The sequence below is a fragment of the Entelurus aequoreus genome, linkage group LG28 (assembly GCF_033978785.1).
Source record: "Entelurus aequoreus isolate RoL-2023_Sb linkage group LG28, RoL_Eaeq_v1.1, whole genome shotgun sequence".
Taxonomy (NCBI): Eukaryota; Metazoa; Chordata; class Actinopteri; order Syngnathiformes; family Syngnathidae; genus Entelurus; species Entelurus aequoreus.
In genome coordinates this window covers 16,204,814-16,225,727 of record NC_084758.1, presented here as the reverse complement: position 1 = coordinate 16,225,727, position 20,914 = coordinate 16,204,814, and the positions used below count along the sequence as shown (strand labels likewise).

The window sequence follows — 20,914 nt, the reverse complement described above, 5'->3', positions numbered from 1 at the left end:
AAGGTTATCATGGACGCCCCTGCTTATTTCAGCAAGACAATGCCAAGCCACATTCTGCACGTGTTACAACAGCGTGGCTTCGTAGTAAGAGAGTGCGGGTACTAGACTGGCCTGCCTGTAGTCCAGACCTGTCTCCCATTGAAAATGTGTGGTGCAATATGAAGCCTAAAATACCACAACGGAGACCCCGGACTGTTGAACAACTTAACAAGAATGGGAAAGAATTCCACCTGAAAAGCTTCAAAAATTGGTCTCCTCAGTTCCCAAACGTTTACTGAGTGTTGTTAAAAGGAAAGGCCATGTAACACAGTGGTAAAAATGCCCCTGTGCCAACTTTTTTTGCAATATGTTGCTGCCATTAAATTCTAAGTTAATGATTATTTGCAAAAAAAAATTAAGTGTCTCAGTTGGAACATTAAGTAACTTGTCTTTGTAGTCTATTCAATTGAATATAAGTTGAAAATGATTTGTAAATCATTGTATTCTGTTTTTATTTACGAATTACACATCGTACCAACTTCACTGGTTTTGGGTTTTGTACTTCTCATGCAAGACATTCCACTTCTACAACTTGGCAATCTTGTGGCACAAACTGCACAGGGGAAAATTTATTCTCCGTCGTGTGCCGACATGTGTGCCGTCAAACTCTGCTCATCGGCGAAAAATGTACGACAAACTGGACAAATAAAATGTATTTCTACTGTGTGTTTTCTCATGTGTAACTGCAGGCTGTCATTCCGACAGTATTTCTTCCCACAAACTGAACAAATAAAAGGTCTCTCTCCTGTGTGTCTTCTCATGTGTATTTTCAGGCAGTACGTGCGAGAAAATTTCACGCCGCAAAATGGGCAACTGAAAGGTTTTTCTCCTGTGTGCGTTCTCATGTGTTTGGTCAAATAGCCCTTCCGAGAAAATGTACTCCCACAAACTGAGCAATTGAAAGGTTTTTCTCCCGTGTGTGTCCTTGTTTGTGGAGCAAAATTCCTTGTATTACCAAAGCTTTTGGCACCAAATGAGCAGATAAAACTTGTTTTACCCGTCTTCTTTTCTGAGCATTCAGGGTGTTGGTTGTCATTGTGAGTCCTGGTATCACCCTCACAGTCTGTATCACTGCTCAAAGGTTCTTGGATGTAGTCCTCGTCTTTATCCTCAGTAGAGTGTGATGTCATGTCGTCACTATCTGATAGAGGAGCTAAGAGGTGGTCAACTTGTGGTTCATCTTCATGGTCTTCAGTCTTCACAGAGACACCAGTCAGAGGCAACTTGGTGAGATCAGAATCCTGCAACCCGAAAAGACACTCTTCTCCTGACTGACTGATCCAGAGTTCTTGCTCTTCCTCTTTAATGTAAGGGGGCTGTGGATCCTCCTGCTTCAACGTGGAGCTTCCCTCCTGTGGCGTAGGTGGACGTTCTTCTTGCTGCTGAACGCCTGCAGGACACAAACACTCTTTAGCCCAGACAAGTCTTTGTTTTTATTTTGACTGTTTGTCAATGCATCAGTGGTCAAAACTGCAATATTACATTGAAGTCATCCATTTTGGTCCAGTTCCACCAGGGAGACACCAAGGGAGTGCCCATACAGATGTGAGACATAACCCTTCCAGCCACTGGGGTCTACCACGGGGATTCTTCCTGACTGGGCATGCCTGGAACACATCATCACGGATGTGTCCAGAAGGCATCCGGACTAAGTAAAACCAAGTGAGAATACAGAAAGAAGGAGCAGAGACTGAAATCTGACCACCAGATGAACTTCCCCTGTGAGAAAAGCTAAGGGGCTTAGTGTTATAAAACCAAGAAGGTTAATAGAAAAATATGATAATTGTACTATAACCTGATTGAACAAATTAGAAAAATAACAAATATGGTCATTTTTTGAGTTGATGGTTTTGTCACCAGACTCTGTCATCCATGTCTTTATGGACCTTGCTTTGTGCACTGGTGCACAGTCATGTTGGAAGAGGAAACTGTTCCCACAGGGTTGGGAGCATGGAATTGTCCAAAATGTTTTGGTATCCTGGAGCATTCAAAGTTCATTTCACTGGAACTAACGGGCCAAGCCCAACTCCTGAAACACAACCCCACACCTTAATTCCTCCTCCACCAAATTTCACACTCGGCACAATGCAGTCTGAAATGTAGCGTTCTCCTGGCAACCTCCAAACCCAGACTCGTCCATCAGATTGCCAGATGGAAAAGCGTGATTAATCACTCCAGAGAACTCGTCCACACAAAAAAATGTATGTATTTTGAACTAGTCCAGTGGCGACGTGAAATTTTGGAATGAAAGAAACTGCTGTTCTAAATGTGTCCACTGGATGTCGCAATAGCAATTATTTGTATCTTTGTAGATGATGCTACATATGTACAAAATAAACCACATGATTAGTACATCAGTCCAGGAAAATGATCAAACTACATGAACATACTTGCCAACCCTCCCGTTTTTAGCGGGAAACTCCCGGTATTCAGCGCCTCCCGGCAGAAATTTTCTCCCGACATACTGCCGGTATTCAGCCGGAGCTGGAGGCCACGCCCCCTCCAGCTCAATGTGGACGGTCCGCAGCAGACCTGAGTGGGGACAGCCTGTTCTCACGTCCGCTTTCCCACAATATAAACAGCTTGCCTGCCCAATGACGTCATAACATCAACGGCTTTTAGAGAGTAGAGTGCACAACTGCGCACACAACAAGGAGACGAAGCAGAAGAACGAGGAAGTTACAGACATGGCGACGCCGTCGACGAGCAAGATGAAGAAATACGCTTGCAAGTTCCAAAACGAATGAATTTCAGTTCATCCAGGACAGTTCGAAGGGGAAGGTGTATGTCATTATGTTGCCTGTACATTTTGTAAAACAGACTTCTCCATTCAACACGGTGGCCGAGTCATGAACGGAGGAGAAGTTAAACAGGACAATACTGCCATCTACTGGATAGCCCCCGGAACACTGAAATTCAAGTATTTATTTTATTTATATGTATAATAAAATAAATATATATACATATATATATAGCTAGAATTCCCTGAAAGTCAAGTATTTCATACATACATACATACATATATATATATATATATATATATATATATATATATATATATATATATATATATATATATATATATATATATATATATATATATATATATATATATATATATATGAAATACTTGAGTTGGTGAATTCTAGCTGTAAATATACTCCCCTATTAACCACGCCCTTAACCACGCCCCCACCCCACCCCGATTGCGCCCCCACCCCCCACCTCCCGGTATCGGAGGTCTCAAGGTTGGCAAGTATGTACATGAATAACATAGTGTGATTTGATTTTGATATATATTTTTATATCTTGATGGATTGAAAATTAACACCAGAAAATATAAAATATTCAGCAAATATAAATAACGACAAATAAAGTATATATACTACTAACCGCGACAGGTAATTGTAAAAAAAAAACTAAAAAAACAAACAACATTATGATTTGTACAACTTCAGAATATGCTTGTTCTATTTTTAAACAAAGAAAACAATCTGAAGTTAAAGTTAAAGTCCCAACAATAGTCACACACACACTAGGTGTGGTGAAATTATCATCTGCATTTGACCCATCCCCATGTTCACCCCCTGGGAGGTGAGGGGAGCAGTGAGCAGCAGCGATTCAACCCCCAATTCCAACCCTTGATGCTGAGTGCCAAGCAGGGAGGTAATTGGTCCCATTTGTATAGTCTTTGGTATGACTCGGCCGGGGTTTGAGCTCACGACCTTCCAGTCTCTAACCATCTGATGTTGTCTTTATTTTTAAGTTATCGTGCCGTGATTTTACCAGTCCGGCCCACTTGGGAGTAGCTTTTTCTTCATGTGGCCCCCGATCTAAAATGAGTTTGACACCCCTGCTTTAAAACCTCTAAAGACCATAGTGGCCACGTGCGTGGAAAGCACCTTTTAGCCCTTATTTCCAAAAATGTGAACACTACAGAATTGGGGTCTTATGGCCGCTTATGTGGACACTTATACTGCCATCTGGTAGTGTCAGAAGAGTATAACATAGAATGGAATTTGGAAAAAAAGTGTAAAAATAAGAATTAGCATGTCACTAAACATGAAGTACACTTTTGTTACTTATGGACTAAGCATCATATCAAAAGATGATTCTTAGTTTTTATTCTAATTAGGGTCCAATAAGCCCAAATAGCAAAGAGAAATTTAAAAAAAGTATATAAACAAACAGCTTGGGCCTTAAGAGGTTAAATGTTTAGATCTCCTTGGTGTCTAATCATGGCTGAACGTTGATATCGACAACTAGATCGCCCTCTTGTGGTGGAAAATGATAACGGTCCTCGTTAAACCACTGTGATTCAGCTCCGACAGGAAGGGCAAATTAAAATAAATCTGCATCATATACTAGTTACTATGGTCATCTAATTAGTTACTATTGTAATCTAATTAGTTACTATGGTCACTATGAGATATCTCAGATTGTAGGTGGGGTTTTTTTCACTATGTTTGTTGCATTTTGGTTGCATTTCGGTTGATTGTAAAATATGTTGTCAATATTCAGTGTTTTATCATTCATAGTTAATATTGTAAATCCCACATTCTTTATTTTCATGTACATTCTGGGTGTCTCATTCAGTAAAAAAATTTAAAATTCCATTCCGTTTTTTAAGGCGGTCTGTCATAACGTCTTTAGATTTCAATCATTATTGTGAGGTTTTGTATTAGCGTTCCTAAAAATAGATATTCCGGCCCCCAGACACACTTTTTTATCTAAATCTGCCCCCCCGAGTAAAATAATTGCCCAGGCCTGCTTTAAAGCATAGCCAAGCATGCATCACTATAGCTCTTGTCTCAAAGTAGGTGTACTGTCACCACCTGTCACATCACGCCCTGACTTATTTTGAGTTTTTTGCTGTTTTCCTGTGTGTAGTGTTTTAGTTCTTGTCTTGCGCTTCTATTTTGGTGGCTTTTTCTCTTTTTTCTGTATTTTCCTGTAGCAGTTTCATGTCTTCCTTTGAGCAATGTTTCCCGCATCTACTTTGTTTTAGCAATCAAGAATATTTAAGTTTGTGGGGACATTGTTGATTGTCATGTCATGTTCGGATGTACATTGTGGACGCCGTCTTGGCTCCACAGTAAGTCTTTGCTGTCGTCCAGCATTCTGTTTTTATTTACTTTGTAGCCAGTTCAGTTTTAGTTTTGTTCTGCATAGCCTTCCATAAGCTTCAATGCCTTTTCTTAGGGGCACTCAACTTTTGTTTATTTTTTGGTTTAAGCATTAGACACAATTTTACCTGCACACTGCCTCCTGCTGTTTCCGACATCTACAAAGCAATTAGCACCAGCTGCCACCTACTGATATGGAAGAGTATTACTGTATTTCCGCACTATAAGCCGCACCTAAAAACCACAAATTTTCGATTCCAGATATATCGGTCTCAACTGTGGTCCGAGCTTTCCGGAAGGCAGGATTCACGGAACTGCTGGACAACAACAGCGACACTGACTCTGATGACTTCGACGAGACGGAGCCAGCCATTTTGGATGCCGTATTCGCCCAACTTTTTAATTCAGACACAGAAGAAGAAGAATTCGAGGGATTTATGGATGAGGAATAACTTCAGAAAGTGAGCTTTAAATGTTTATTTTGTGTGTTGTGTGACATTAACGTTCGGGCAACGTTGAGTTATTGATGTTGCTATTGCTCTGCACTATTTTGAGTGTTACTATTTTTGTGATTGCACATTACATTTTGGGAGTAAACAGAGTTGTTAGAACGCTGGTTTGTAATATATTATTAAAGTTTGACTGACCTATCTGACTGTTTTTTTGACATTCCCTTTAGCGCAGCGTAGGTGCGGCTTATAACCCGGTGCGGCTTATAGGTGAACACAGTTTTGAAATATGCCATTCATTGAAGGTGCGGCTTATAACCCGGTGCGGATTATAGTGCGGAAAATACGGTACACGGTTACTCTGCCGAGCTCTAGACAACACCGACACTCAACAACAACACATAATTCGCAGACTATAATTACTAATTTGCAAAAAATATTTTTAACCCAAATAGGTGAAATTAGACCAGGAGTAGGGAACCTATGGCTCTCGAGCCAGATGTGGCTCTTTTGATGACTGCATCTGGCTCTCAGATAAATCATAGACTTAGACTTCTTTTTATTGTCATTCAAATTTGAACTTTACAGTACAGATAAGAACAAAATTTCATTGCATTAGCTCATGGTAGTGCAGGATAAAAGAGCAATAAGGTGCATATATAAATAGATTACTGTACAGATAAATATATTGCACTTTGGCATATGCATCCACATTTATGGATGTATGTTATATTGTCTTTATATTCCAGCCAGTTAAATCATTTTTGGGGGGAATTGAGGGGATTATTATAATGCTTTCAAGAGTCTTACGGCCTGAGGGAAGTAGCTGACATTGCTTAACACGATAAGCAATGAATAATTCCGCTGGTAATCACAGTGTTAAAAATAATGTTCAAAATATAAAACCGCACATGTTCAAGAAGTCGCATAAATGGTAAGAAGTATTTTTATTTATTATTGGTTAGCTTCAGAATAACAATGTTATTAAAAAGAAAAGGAGACTTATTACACTCTAAAAATGTTAGTCTTACTTAAAAATGCACGCATTTAGTTGTATTCAGTGTTAAAAAAAATATTATATGGCTCTCACGGAAATACATTTTAAAATATTTGGCTTTCATGGCTCTCTCAGCCAAAAAGGTTCCCGACCCCTGAATTAGACAATCTCCCACCGCACACCAGACTGTACCTCTAGTGTGCCGCGGCACAGTGGTTGAAAAACACTGGTTTAGAGCAATGTATCTGTGTGCTGGGCTTCAATAAAGTTCGAGTGGAGCATAATAAAGAGTAAGTCACTTTCCTACAATGAGGATGATGAAAGTGTAAAAAAAAAAATACCTTCAACGTGTAGCACAATTTGAGTTTTGCGAACATCTTCCAGTTGTTGTCGATGTCGCTCCTTCTCCTCTCTCGTTCGAGAAAGTTCCTCCTCGTACGCGGTTATCGTGCTTTCAAACAGCGCGAATATTTCATCAGCTGCCGCCATTAGTCGCTCTTTCACCAACTCTTTCAACATGTTTGATGTCTTGTAGCGAGCACACTGACAAACTTTAGCGCTGCTAAATGCTAACGTTCGTGTCATCCGATTCGAATTGCAATACGCATGCGCAGAAAGGACAACCGCCTTTTTATTGTGTCTTACGGCGTTTGGCATCCGGCTTAATGGTGCATTAGCGCCACCTTCTGTTCCGGAGTGTGGTTCAGATAGTATAGTACGGGGGTCAAGAACCCGCGGCTCCCTGCAGCATTTTTAAAAAAGGATAAAAAATGGAAAAAGATGGTGGCAGAATATGTTTTTTGTTTTAGTATGTTTTTTGTTTGAGGACAAACCCAACACAAACCTGTTAGAAAGCGCACTTTTTAATATGTTTGTGTGTATGCTTCACTGATGAGAGTATGTGGTGAACATCGTTTTGTCCTACTAATTTCGGTGGTTCTTGAACTCACCATAGTGTGGACTGTGACGAAACAGTTTGTTTACATGTAAATGGTAAATAGTAGGGCTGTGAATCTTTGGCTGTCCTACGATTCGATTCAATATCGATTCTTGGGGTCACGATTCGATTCAAAATCGATTTTTTTTTTTTCAATTCATCACGATTCTCGATTCCAAAACAATTTTTTCCCCGATTCAAAAGGATTCTCTATTCATTCAATACACAGGATTTCAGCAGGATCTACCCCAGTCTGCTGACATGCAAGCAGAGTAGTAGATTTTTGTAAAAAGCTTTTATAATTGTAAAGGACAATGTTTTATCAACTGATTGCAATAATGTAAATTTGTTTTAACTATTAAATGAACCAAAAATATGAATTATTTTATCTTTGTAAAATATTGGACACAGTGTGTTGTCAAGCTTATAAGATGCGATGCAAGTGTAAGCCACTGTGCCACTATTGTTCTTTTTTATTTTGTTTTATAAATGTGTAATTATAATGTCAATGAGGGATTTTTAATCACTGCTATTTTGAAATTGTAACTAATATTGATACAGTTGTTGATAATATTCATTTTTGTTCCACTACTTTTGGTTTGTTCTGTGTCGTGTTTGTGTCTCTTCTCAATTGCTCTGTTTATTGCCGTTCTGAGTGTTGCTGGGTCGGGTTTGGTTTTGGAATTGGATTGCATTGTTATGGTATTGCTGTGTATTGTTTTGTTGGATTGATTAAAAAATTTTAAAAAAAATTAAATTAAATAATAAAAAATAAAAAAAATATTTTTTAAAAATGAGAATCGATTCTGAATCGCACAACGTGAGAATCGCGATTCGAATTTGAATCGATTTTTTCCCACACCCCTACAACATTGTGTATGTGCTGAAAGATTCATTTAAGATTGTTTTGATCACAATATAACTTTAGATGTCAACATTGTGTACGTGCTGAAAGATTTATTTATGATCGTTTATCAAAATATAACTATAGATGTCAACATTGTGTATGTGCTGAAAGATACAAGGTACAATAAAGACAAGAAAAACTAAAGAAGTTGTATGAGCCTACATTCCTGGGATATTACAGTATAGAGGGGTTTCCATTTTTCTACATTTCCCACAATGCATTGCAGGTATCCATATTGAAGTTATTGAAACCCTAATTGTCTCCGATAATTTGAACAACTATATTCATAATGCCGACGTGTGCCATTGTCAACCGCCGTATCGCATTCCTAAGCGTATTATTGCGTATTTTCCCCGGAAAAATCTAATTTTTTTTACTCCCGGAAGTGCACCGCGGCAACCATTGTGAAGGTCGAGCGGCATCGTTCACTAAAGGGGACGGCGTGGCGAAGTTGGTAGAGTGGCCGTGCCAGCAATCGGAGGGTTGCAGGTTACTGGGGTTCAATCCCCACCTTCTACCATCCTAGTCACGTCCGTTGTGTCCTTGGGCAAGACACTTCACCCTTGCTCCTGATGGGTGCTGGTTAGCGCCTTGCATGGCAGCTCCCGCCATCAGTGTGTGAATGTGTGTGTGAATGGGTGAATGTGGAAATACCGTGAAGGTAGAAAAGCGCTATACAAGTATAACCCATCTATCATTTATCATTAAAGATCTTTCCGGACTATTCAGTGAACAATAACATTGCACAGACTATGAAACAATGGAGATAGTATTTCAACACAAGTACAATGTTGTCGATTTGGACAGTATATAACTAAATCAATGCCACTGAAATAAAGGTACACTGTACTTTTTGTGTTATTTTTAAATAATCCACCTGCAATAAAAGTAGTGAAATAAATCACATGTTGCTGAATATTTATTGTATCGACTAACATCAGTGGCAGGCAGAAATAAGTCTTGCAGATGACAAAAAATAACATTAAAAATGCTCTTCAAATAAAGAATGAAATGTCGGTGCCATCATAAAGACAGATAATATACCAAACACACTTTTGTGAGAGAAAACTCCATCCATGTTGTCCTCAAACAATCAGACTGTCTGAGCTTGTTAGTCAACATTTCTTACCTGCTTCAGAGTTGATTATAAAAAATGTAACTGCTGTTCTTAGTGGCACTCTAACTTGGAACTCATGAGGGAATCTGGTATCATACACACAACAGATCATCACTATATAAGTGTTGTTTACATGTCAGAAATAAACTACAACTTTCCACGTGAGACATTACAATTCTACTTGACAATCTTACAGCACAAACTGGACAGGAAAACATTTATTCTCTGTTGTGTGCCAGCATGTGTCCTGTCAGACTTTGCTTTTTAGAGTAAGCTTTATCGCATACAGAACAAATATAAGGTTTCTCCCCTGTGTGTTTTCTCATGTGCAATTTCAGTCTGTCCCCTCGAGAAAAAGTATCGCCACAAACTGAGCAACTATAAGGTTTCTCTCCTGTGTGTGTTCTCATATGTTTAGTCAACGTGCTCTTGCAAGTAAATGTATCGCAGCAAACTGAGCAACTGAAAGGTTTTTCTCCCGTGTGCGTTCTCATGTGACAAGTTAACGAGTCCTTGAAAGAAAAATTTTTGGAGCACACTAAGCAACTGAAAGGTTTTTCTCCTGTGTGCGTCCTCATGTGTAATTTTAGGCAGTCCTTCCGAGAAAATGTATCGCCACAAGCTGAACAACAAAAAGGTTTCTCTCCTGTGTGCGTTCTCATGTGTATAGTCAAAGTGACTTTCTGAGAAAAGCTACTGCAGCAAACTGAGCACTTGAAAGGTTTTTCTTGTGTGTGTGTTCTTATGTGTCGAGCATAATTCGATTTTTTACAAAACATTTTAGCACAAAACGAGCAGGTAAAACCTGTTTTCTTTGTCTTCTTTTCAGAACATTCTGGGTGTTTGTTGTCAGTGTGAGTCCTCATATCACTTTCACAGTCTGTATCGCTGCTCAAAGGTTCTTTGGTGTCATTCTCGTCTTCATCCTCAGATTGAGACATGTTGTCACTATTAGAGGAGTCAGTCTTCACAGAGACACCAGTCAGAGGCAACTTGGTGAGCTCAGCCTCCTGCGGCCCGAGAAGACACTCTTCTCCTGACTGACTGATCCAGCGTTCCTCCTCTTCCTCTTTAATGTTGGGGGTCTGTGGATACTCCTGCTTCAAAGTGGAGCTTTCCTCCTGTGGCGCAGGGGGACGGTCTTCTTGCTGCTTCGTGTCTGCAGGACACAAACGCACTTTAGCTCAGTCTTTCGACTGTTGATGCTTCAGTAGTTAAAACTACAAAACGACATTTCATCCATCCATGTTGTCTTGTTTATTTGAATCACAGGGACCGGTTCCATTTTTCACCAAGTATCACCTCAGAAAACAGTTGGCTCTCCAAAGACCACCATATTGACCAACGTTAAATTACAGTAGCAAACTAGGCCTAAGTATTCATTAAAACCATGGCAGAGGTTTTATTCAACAAGTATATCTAATATGTTCGCCACTGTAACGCGACAAACAGGAAAATAAAACACTGTACTTTAATCAAGGGATTATTTGGCATACCATAAGATGGAGCCCGCGTACCACTAGTGGTACCTGCAACACAGGTTGAGAATCGTCATGGATATAAACTGACATGACAGCACTCTGTAGCAGCCATGCTAAACGACATGCCTACCTGTTTTGTCGTCGTCGGTTTTGTGGCTGATTCTCTTTTGGGGGAAAAGGGGACGTCATGATCAGATTGACAAGTAATATCATATGTAAATTAACTTGTGGCCAGAAGGAGGCAGCGTTAAATTAAGAGCCAAGATGTCTGCCTCTAAGAATGTGACGATAAACAGTAATACAGATAACCGCGGTAAAACTTTTGACAGTTAGCATTACCGTTCTAAAATAAAATGATGGAAAAACTGTGATTGACAACTGCACTTTGATACACTCACGGACTGACCGTTTACTGCTAACATGAAAACAAGAGACATTGTCTTTTCCTATTAAGAAACGACATACCCCAATCCATAATTATATAAATACATTACTGTCTGAGCAACTAAGATATTTAAAGGCCTACTGAAATGAATTTGTTTTATTTAAACGGGGATAGCAGATCCATTCTGTGTCATACTTGATCATTTCACGATATTGCCATATTTTTGCTGAAAGGATTTAGTAGAGAACATCGACGATTAAGTTCGCAACTTTTGGTCGCTGATAAAAAAAAGCCTTGCCCCTACCGGAAGTAGCGTGACGTCACAAGCTGGAGTGCTGCTCACATTTCCCTATTGTTTACACCAGCAGCGAGAGAGATTCGGACCGAGAAAGCGACGATTACCCCATTAATTTGAGCGAGAATGAAAGATTCGTGGATGAGGAAAGTGAGAGTGAAGGACTAGAGTGCAGTGCAGGGCGTGTCTTTTTTTGCTCTGACCGTAACTTAGGTACAAGGGTTCATTGGATTCCATACTTTCTCCTTTTTCTATTGTGGATCACGGATTTGTATTTTAAACCACCTCGGATATTATATCCTCTTGAAAATGAGAGTCGAGAACTCGAAATGGACATTCACAGTGACTTTTATCTCCACGACAATACATCGGCGAAACACTTTAGCTACGGAGCTAACGTGATAGCATCGGGCTCAAATGCAGATATAAACAAAATAAATAAACCCCTGACTGGAAGGATAGACAGAAAATCAACAATACTATTAAAGCCTGGACATGTAAATACGCGGTTAATGCTTTCCAGCTTGGCGGAGATTAACAATGCTGTTGCTAACGACGCCATTGAAGCTAACTTAGCAACTGGACCTCACAGAGCTATGATAAAAACATTAGCGCTCCATCTACGCCAGCCAGCCCTCATCTGCTCATCAACACCCGTGCTCACCTGCGTTCCAGCGATCGACGGAAGGACGAAGGACTTCACCCGATCATCCGTGCGGTCGGCGGCTAGCGTCGGCTAGCGCGTCTGCTATCCAAGTAAGTCCTCCTGATTGTGTTGCTACAGCCAGCCGCTAATACACCGATCCCACCTACAACTTTCTTCTTTGCAGTCTTCATTGTTCATTAAACAAATTGCAAAAGATTCACCAACACAGATGTCCAGAATACTGTGGAATTTTGAGATGAAAACAGAGCTTTTTTGTATTGGATTCAATGGTGTACCAATACTTCCGTTTATCTATGCGTCACGCGCATACGTCATCATACAAAGACGTTTTCAACCGGGAGTTTAGTGGGAAATTTAAAATTGCACTTTATAAGTTAACCCGGCCGTATTGGTATGTGTTGCAATGTTAAGATTTCATCATTGATATATAAACTATCAGACTGCGTGGTCGGTAGTAGTGGCTTTCAGTAGGCCTTTAATTGTGCACATATGTTCAGTCAAATTACTAGAGATGTCCGATAATGGCTTTTTTGCCGGTATCCGATATTCCGATATTGTCCATCTCTTAATTACCGATTCCGATATCAACCGATACCAATATATACAGTCAGGGAATTAACACATTATTATACCTAATTTTGCTGTGATGCCCGGCTGGATGCATTAAACAATGTAACAAGGTTTTCCAAAATAAATCAACTCAAGTTATGGAAAAAAATGCCAACATGGCACTGCCATATTAAAGGCCTACTGAAATGAATTTTTTTTATTTAAACGGGGATAGCAGATCTATTCTATGTGTCATACTTGATCATTTCGCGATATTGCCATATTTTTGCTGAAAGGATTTAGTATAGAACAACGACGATAAAGATTGCAACTTTTGGTATCTGATAAAAAAAAGGCTTGCACCTACCGGAAGTAGCGTGACGTAGTCAGTTGAACATATACGCAAAGTTCCCTATTGTTTACAATGATGGCCGCATGAAGTGAGAGAGATTCGGACCGAGAAAGCGACAATTTCCCCATTAATTTGAGCGAGGATGAAAGATTTGTGGATGAGTAAAGTGCAAGTGAAGGACTAGTGGGGAGTTGAAGCTATTCAGATAGGGAAGATGCTGTGAGAGCCGGGGGTGACCTGATATTCAGCTGGGAATGACTACAACAGTAAATAAACACAAGACATATATATACTCTATTAGCCACAACACAACCAGGCTTATATTTAATATGCCACACATTAATCCTGCATAAAAACACCTGCGTGTTTGTTATGCTAGCTCCTAGCTCCTCTGCTAGCTCCTAGCTCCATAGAACACGCCAATACAATACAAACACCTGATCAACACACACAATCACTCAGCCCAAAAGACCGTTTACCTAACCCAAGGTTCATAAAGCTTATATATTTTTAAAAAGTTACGTACGTGACGCGCACATACGGTCAAGTTATCGAATGTTTAGCAGCCAAGGCTGCATACTCACGGTACCTGATATTCAGCTGGGAATGACTACAACAGTAAATAAACACAAGACATATATATACTCTATTAGCCACAACACAACCAGGCTTATATTTAATATGCCACAAATTAATCCTGCATAATAACACCTGCGTGTTTGTTATGCTAGCTCCTAGCTCCTCTGCTAGCTCCTAGCTCCATAGAACACGCCAATACAATTCAAACACCTGATCAACACACACAATCACTCAGCCCAAAAGACCGTTCACCTAACCCAAGGTTCATAAAGCTTATATATTTTTAAAAAGTTACGTACGTGACGCGCACGTACGGTACGGTACGTGTTATGCTAGCTCCTAGCTCCTCTGCTAGCTCCTAGCTCCATAGAACACGCCAATACAATTCAAACACATGATCAACACACACAATCACTCAGCCCAAAAGACCGTTCACCTAACCCAAGGTTCATAAAGCTTATATATTTTAAAAAAGTTACGTACATACGCAAAAAAAAGCCAAAGCTGCATACTCACAGTAGCACGTCTGCGTCTTTGTCATCCAAATCAAAGTAATCCTGGTAAGAGTCTGTGTTGTCCCAGTTCCCTACAGGCGTCTGTGTATCCAAATCAAAAGTCCTCCTGGTTAGAGTCTCTGTTATCCGAGTTCTTCCATCTTGACTGCATCTTTCGGGAATGTAAACAAAGAAGCGCCGGCTGTGTACTGTTGTGGCTGACTACGTTCGAAAAATACGTCCATTTCGCACCGACAACTTTCTTCTTTGCTTGCTTGGCTTCCTTCTCCATAATGCAATGAACATGATTGAAACAGATTCACGAACACAGATGTCCAGAATACTGTGGAATTATGAAATGAAAACAGAGCTTTTTCGTATCGGCTTCAATGTGGAAGGCATACCCGTGTTCGCCGGGCTACGTCACACGCATACGTCATCCTCAGAGGCGTTTCGAACCGGAAGTTTAGCGGCAAATTTAAAATGTCACTTTATAAGTTAACCCGGCCGTATTGGCATGTGTTATAATGTTAAGATTTCATCATTGATATATAAACTATCAGACTGCGTGGTCGGTAGTAGTGGGTTTCAGTAGGCCTTTAATGATTGAAGTCACAAAGTGCATTATTTTTTTTAACATGCCTCAAAACAGCAGCTTGGAATTTGGGACATGATCTCCCTGAGAGAGCATGAGGAGGTTGAGGTGGGGGGGGGGGGGGGGGGGTGTATATTGTAGTGTCCCAGAATAGTTAGTGCTGCAAGGGGTTCTGGGTATTTGTTCTGTTGTGTTTATGTTGTGTTACGGTGCGGATGTTCTCCCGAAATGTGTTCGTCATTCTTGTTTGGTGTGGGTTCACAGTGTGGCGCATATTTGTAATAGTGTTAAAGTTGTTTATACGGCCACCCTCAGTGTGACCTGTATGGCTGTTGATCAAGTATGCCTTGCATTCACTTGTGTGTGTGAAAAGCCGTAGGTATTATGTGACAAAGGCAGTGCCTTTAAGGTTTATTGACGCTCTGTACTTCTCCCTATGTCCGTGTACAAAGCGGCGTTTTAAAAAGTCGTAAATTTTACTTTTTGAAACCGATACCGATAATTTCTGATATTACATTTTAAAGCATTTATCGGCCGCTAATATCTGCAGTCCGATATTATCGGACATCCCTACAAATTACCTTTTGAAACTTTAGCGCAAACCGAACAAGTCTTTCTCCTGTGTGTGTTTTCATGTGTGATTGTATATTACTTTTGTAGTAGAACCTTCCACTGCCAACTGAACAGTTTGTGTCTTGTGTGTGCTCAGGTGTTGCGGCAACTGCCATTTTCTAACAAAACCTTTTGTGCAAACTGAACAACTAAAGGGTTTTTGTCCTGTGTCTGATCTCATGTGTGTGTGTATGTTACTTTTGTTGGAAAATCTTTGACGACAAACTGAACAACTGGAAGGTTTTCTTCTGCGTGTATCTGCATGTGTGATTCCATATTTACATGAATTAACGTGTGACGTTGTGTTGTCACTGATAGTGGAGCTAAGAGCCTGTCTGCTTTTGATCCACCTCCTCCATCTGCTTCTTTTATTCGTTGTGGTGAGCTTCTCCTTGAAGGTTCCACGGCTCTGTTCTTCTCACTTGGACTGGGATGAAGTTGTGAGGACGTAGGTGGATTGTCTTCATGGTCTTCAGCATTCACAGAGACAACAGCCAGTGGAAACTCGATGGGATCAGCCTCCTCCTGCATGGTCCAGAATCCATACTCTTCCTCTTTAATGTGAGGGGGCTGTGGATCCTCCTGCTTCAAAGTGGAGCTCCCCTTCTGCGGCTGACGGGAAGGTTCTTCTTGGCGACCAATCAGCTGCTCAACATCTACAGGAGAAATAGGAATTATTTTAAAATTAAAATAATTTATAATAAAAATTACACATATTAAATGAATAATTTACTGATAAACCATGAAGATCCAATGCACATCTATTAGACAATGACTAATTTGTGGACAACATCGGGTATAGAGTTATATTTTGAAATAATCAATAAAATAATACAAAACCAGTGAAGTTGGTATATTGTGTATTTTGTACATAAAAACATAATACAATGATTTGCTAAAACTTTTCAATTTATATTCAATTGAATAGACTGTAAAGACAAGATATTTAATGTTCGAACTGAGAATTTTTTTTTTAACAAATAATCATTAAAGGCCTACTGAAAGCCACTACTACCGACCACGCAGTCTGATAGTTTATATATCAATGATGAAATCTTAACATTGCAACACATGCCAATACGGCCGGGTTAACTTATAAAGTGCAATTTTAAATTTCCCGCTAAACTTCCGGTTGAAAACGTCTTTGTATGATGACGTATGCGAGTGACGTCCCTAGACAGCCCTTTGAGACACTTGTGATTTAGGGCTATATAAATAATCATTGATTGATTGAGTTAAACGGAAGTATTGGTACACCTTTGAATCCAATACAAAAAAGCTCTGTTTTCATCTCAAAATTCCACAGTATTCTGGACATCTGTGTTGGTGAATCTTTTGCAATTTGTTTAATGAACAATGAAGACTGCAAAGAAGAAAGCTGTAGGTGGGATCGGTGTATTAGCAGCTGGCTGCAGCAACAGAACCAGGAGGACTTTGACTTGGATAGCAGAAGCGCTAGCCGACGCTAGCCGCCGACCGCACGGATGATCGGGTGAAGTCCTTTGTCCTTCCGTCGATCGCTGGAACGCAGGTGAGCACGGGTGTTGATGAGCAGATGAGGGTTGACTGGCGTAGGTGGAGCGCTAATGTTTTTATCATAGCTCTGTGAGGTCCCGTTGCTAAGTTAGCTTCAATGGCGTCGTTAGCAACAGCATTGTTAATCTTCGCCAAGCTGGAAAGCATTAACCGTGTATTTACATGTCCAGGCTTTAATAGTATTGTTGATTTTCCGTCTATCCTTCCAGTCAGGAGTTTATTTATTTTGTTTATATCTGCATTTGAGCCCGATGCTATCACGTTAGCTCCGTAGCTAAAGTGTTTCGCCGATGCATTGTCGTGGAGATAAATGTCACTGAATGTCCATTTCGCGTTCTCGACTCTCATTTTCAAGAGGATATAGTATCCGAGGTGGTTTAAAATACAAATTCGTGATCCACAATAGAAAAAGGAGAAAGTGTGGAATCCAATGAACCCTTGTACCTAAGTTATGGTCAGAGCGAAAAAAGATACGTCCTGCACTGCACTATAGTCCTTCACTCTCACTTTCCTCATCCACAAATCTTTCATCCTCGCTCAAATTAATGGGGTAATCGTCGCTTTCTCGGTCCGAATCTCTCTCGCTGCTGGTGTAAACAATGGGGAAATGTGAGGAGCCTTTCAACCTGCGACGTCACGCTACTTCCGGTAGGGGCAAGGCTTTTTTTTATCAGCGACCAAAAGTTGCGAACTTTATCGTCGATGTTCTCTACTAAATCCTTTCAGCAAAATATGGCAATATCGCGAAATGACAAGTATGACACATAGAATGGATCTGCTATCCCCGTTTAAATAAAAACGGGGATAGTAGGCCTTTAACTTAGAATTTAATGGCAGCAACACATTGCAAACAAGTTGGCACAGGGGCATGTTTACCTCTGTGTTACATGGCCTTTCCTTTTAACAACACTCTGTAAATGTTTGGGGACTGAAGAGACCAATTTTTGAAGCTTTTCAGGTGGAATTCTTTCCCATTCTTGCTTGATGTACAGCTTAAGTTGTTCAACAGTCCGGGGGTCTCCGTTGTGGTATTTTAGGCTTCATATTGTGCCACACATTTTCAAATGGGAGACAGGTCTGGACTACAGGCAGGCCAGTCTAGTACCTACACTCTTTTACTATGAAGCCACGCTGTTTTAACACGTGGCTTTGCATTGTCTTGCTGAAGTAAGCAGGGGTGTTGTTGATAAATGGCTTTCGCTTTGCATAGGAGAGTTTTAACTTGCACTTACAGATGTAGCGACAAACTGTAGTTACTGAAAGTGGTTTTCTGAAGTGTTCCTGAGCCCATGTGGTGATATCCTTTACACACTGATCTCAGTTTTTGATGCAGTACCGCCTGAGGGATCGAAGGTCACGGGCATTAAATGTTGATTTTCAGCCGTGCAGTGATTTCTCCAGATTCTCTGAACCTTTTGATGATATTACAGATCGTAGATGGTGAAATCCCTAAATTCCTTGCAATAGCTGGTTGAGAAATGTTGTTCTTAAACTGTTCAACAATTTGCTCACGCATTTGTTGACAAAGTGGTGACCCTCGCCCCATCCTTGTTTGTGAATGACTGAGCATTTCATGGAAGCTGCTTTTATACCCAATCATGGCACCCACCTGTTCCCAATTAGCCTGTTCACCTGTGGGATGTTCCAAATAAGTGTTAGATGAGCATTCCTCAACTCCCTAAGTCTTTTTTGCCACTTGTGCCAGCTTTTTTTAAACATGTTGCAGGCATCAAATTCCAAATGAGCTAATATTTGCAAAAAATAAAGTTTTCCAGTTTGAACGTTAAATATCTTGTCTTTTCAGTCTATTCAATTGAATAAACGTTGAAAAGGATTTGCAAATCATTGTATTTTGTTTTTATAACAACGTGCCAACTTCACTGGTTTTGGTTTTGTTTAATCAAATTAATTTTGGCCTGTAGATTATGGGATCACTAGGACTGTTGATAAAACGCAGCCGTGACTCATCATAAGTAAAGTGTGTTTACTTCAAACTGACAGCGTGTATGATTGTGAGAAACTTTTGAGGAGTAAATATGGTTTGTTAAAGGCCTACTGAAATGAAATGTTTTTATTTAAACGGGAATAGCAGATCCCTTCTATGTGTCATACTTGATCATTTCGCGATATTGCCATATTTTTGCTGAAAGGATTTAGTAGAGAAAATCGACGATAAAGTTCGCAACTTTTGCTCGCTGATAAAAAAAAAGCCTTGCCTGTACCGGAAGTAGCGTGACGTCACAAGCGGTAGTGCTGCTCACAATTCCCGTTGTTTACAATGGAGTGAGAGAGATTCTGACCGAGAAAGTGACGATTACACCATTAATTTGAGCGAGGATGAAAGATTCGTAGATGAGGAACGTTACAGTGAAGGACTTGAAAGGCAGTGATGGACGTATCTTTTTTCGCTCTGACCGTAACTTAGGTACAAGCTGGCTCATTAGATTCCACACTCTCTCCTTTTTCTATTGTGTATCACAGATTTGTATTTTAAACCATTTTAGATACTATATCCTCTTGAAAATGAGAGTCGAGAACGCGAAATGGACATTCACAGTGACTGAACATGTAAATACACGATTAATAATTCAGCTTTGCGAAGCTAAAAAATAGAAGCTAACCTAGCTATGTAGCCAACTTGATAGCAGCAGTCTCAAATGCAGATAGAAACTAAATTAAAAAAAAACCTGACTGGATGGATAGACAGAAGACCAATAATACTATTAAACCATGAACATGTAAATACACGATTAATAATATTCCGCTTGGCGAAGCTAAAAAAACAGAAGCTAACCTAGCAATGTAGCCAACGCAATAGCGCCAGTCTCAAATGCAGATAGAAACTAAATTTTAAAAAAACCCTGACTGGATGGATAGACAGAAGATCAATAATACTATTAAACCATGAACATGTAAATACACGATTAATATTCCGCTTGGCGAAGCTAAAAAAACAGAAGCTAACCTACCTACGTAGCCAACGCGATAGCGCCAGTCTCAAACGCAGATAGAAACTAAATTAAAAAAAACCCTGACTGGATGGATAGACAGAAGATCAATAATACTATTAAACCATGAACATGTAAATACACGATTAATAATATTCAGCTTGGCGAAGCTAAAAAAACAGAAGCTAACCTAGCTGCGTAGCTAACTTAGATGCGGCGGCGGGCGCTGTACGCTTTTGACGACACCTCGGCTGCCATCAGAGTCGGCAAGAAACATATATTTCCCCAAAGTTACGTACGTCACATGCACATATCAACACGCACGTACGGGCAATCGATCAAATGTTTGGAAGCCAAAGCTAGACTCACCGTAGTGCGTCTGCTATCCTGCTCAAAACACAACACAACCTCCTGGTGTTGGTGTTGCTGTAGTCCGCTGCTCCACCGGCTCCAACTTTCTTATTTGCAGTCTCCAGTGTCCATTAAACAAATTGCTCAATCGCTTTATTAACAAGCGGTAACTGGTTGTAGTTCAAAAAGTAACGCACACACATACACGAGCTGCTGTTAGCCAAAAGTCACGACCACACACACTCAAGTTCTCCGCCAACTCACTCGCGCATGCGCGTTCCCCAAACCCTTAAAGACACAGTACACTAATGCAAATATCACAGATATTACAGTATTGTACTTAACCGCTAAGACACCGATCGATCCCACCTACAACGTTCTTCTTTGCAGTCTCCATTGTTCATTAAACAAATTGCAAAAGATTCAGAATACTGTGGAATTTTGTCAAAGAAAACAAGAGGCTTTTCTATCGGGTCCGATGGGGTCCAACCACTTCCG

General features: G+C 40.2%; 2 protein-coding genes across 5 annotated transcripts in view; both read right to left on the bottom strand.

Annotated features, from left to right (window-relative positions):
• Nucleotides 1-498: 498 nt before the first annotated feature.
• LOC133645009 (gastrula zinc finger protein XlCGF8.2DB-like) lies at nt 499-7,195 on the bottom strand. The gene is made up of 2 exons (XM_062039792.1): nt 6,953-7,195; nt 499-1,429 (listed from the first exon to the last, which is right to left on the bottom strand). Exons 1-2 carry the CDS (start codon nt 7,128-7,130, stop codon nt 609-611), a joined length of 999 nt encoding a protein of 332 aa, XP_061895776.1. The 5' UTR covers nt 7,131-7,195; the 3' UTR covers nt 499-608.
• Nucleotides 7,196-9,301: 2,106 nt separating this feature from the next.
• Nucleotides 9,302-20,914, bottom strand: part of LOC133645174 (oocyte zinc finger protein XlCOF20-like) — a 31,054-nt gene continuing 19,441 nt past the window's right edge. The window contains exons 3-4 of one of the 4 annotated variants that reach the window (XR_009824922.1): nt 15,864-16,237; nt 9,302-10,731 (exon numbers count right to left, since the gene is read on the bottom strand). Coding sequence is in view for 2 of the 4 variants with exons in the window: in XM_062040025.1 (XP_061896009.1) it covers nt 9,791-10,731 (941 nt within the window). In the remaining 2 variants the exon portion in view is untranslated. The remainder of the gene's footprint in view (nt 10,732-15,863; nt 16,238-20,914) is intronic. The other 3 variants (XR_009824921.1, XM_062040026.1, XM_062040025.1) reach the window with 3 other exon arrangements.

Coding starts and splice junctions, on each gene's coding strand:
- LOC133645009 (XM_062039792.1), bottom strand. CDS start 7,130: ATGTTGAAAGAGTTGGTGAAAGAGCGACTAATGGCGGCAGCTGATGAA. Junction 1,430..6,952: donor AATTGTGCTACACGTTGAAG/GTATTTTTTTTT, acceptor TGTGTCCTGCAG/GCGTTCAGCAGCAAGAAGAA.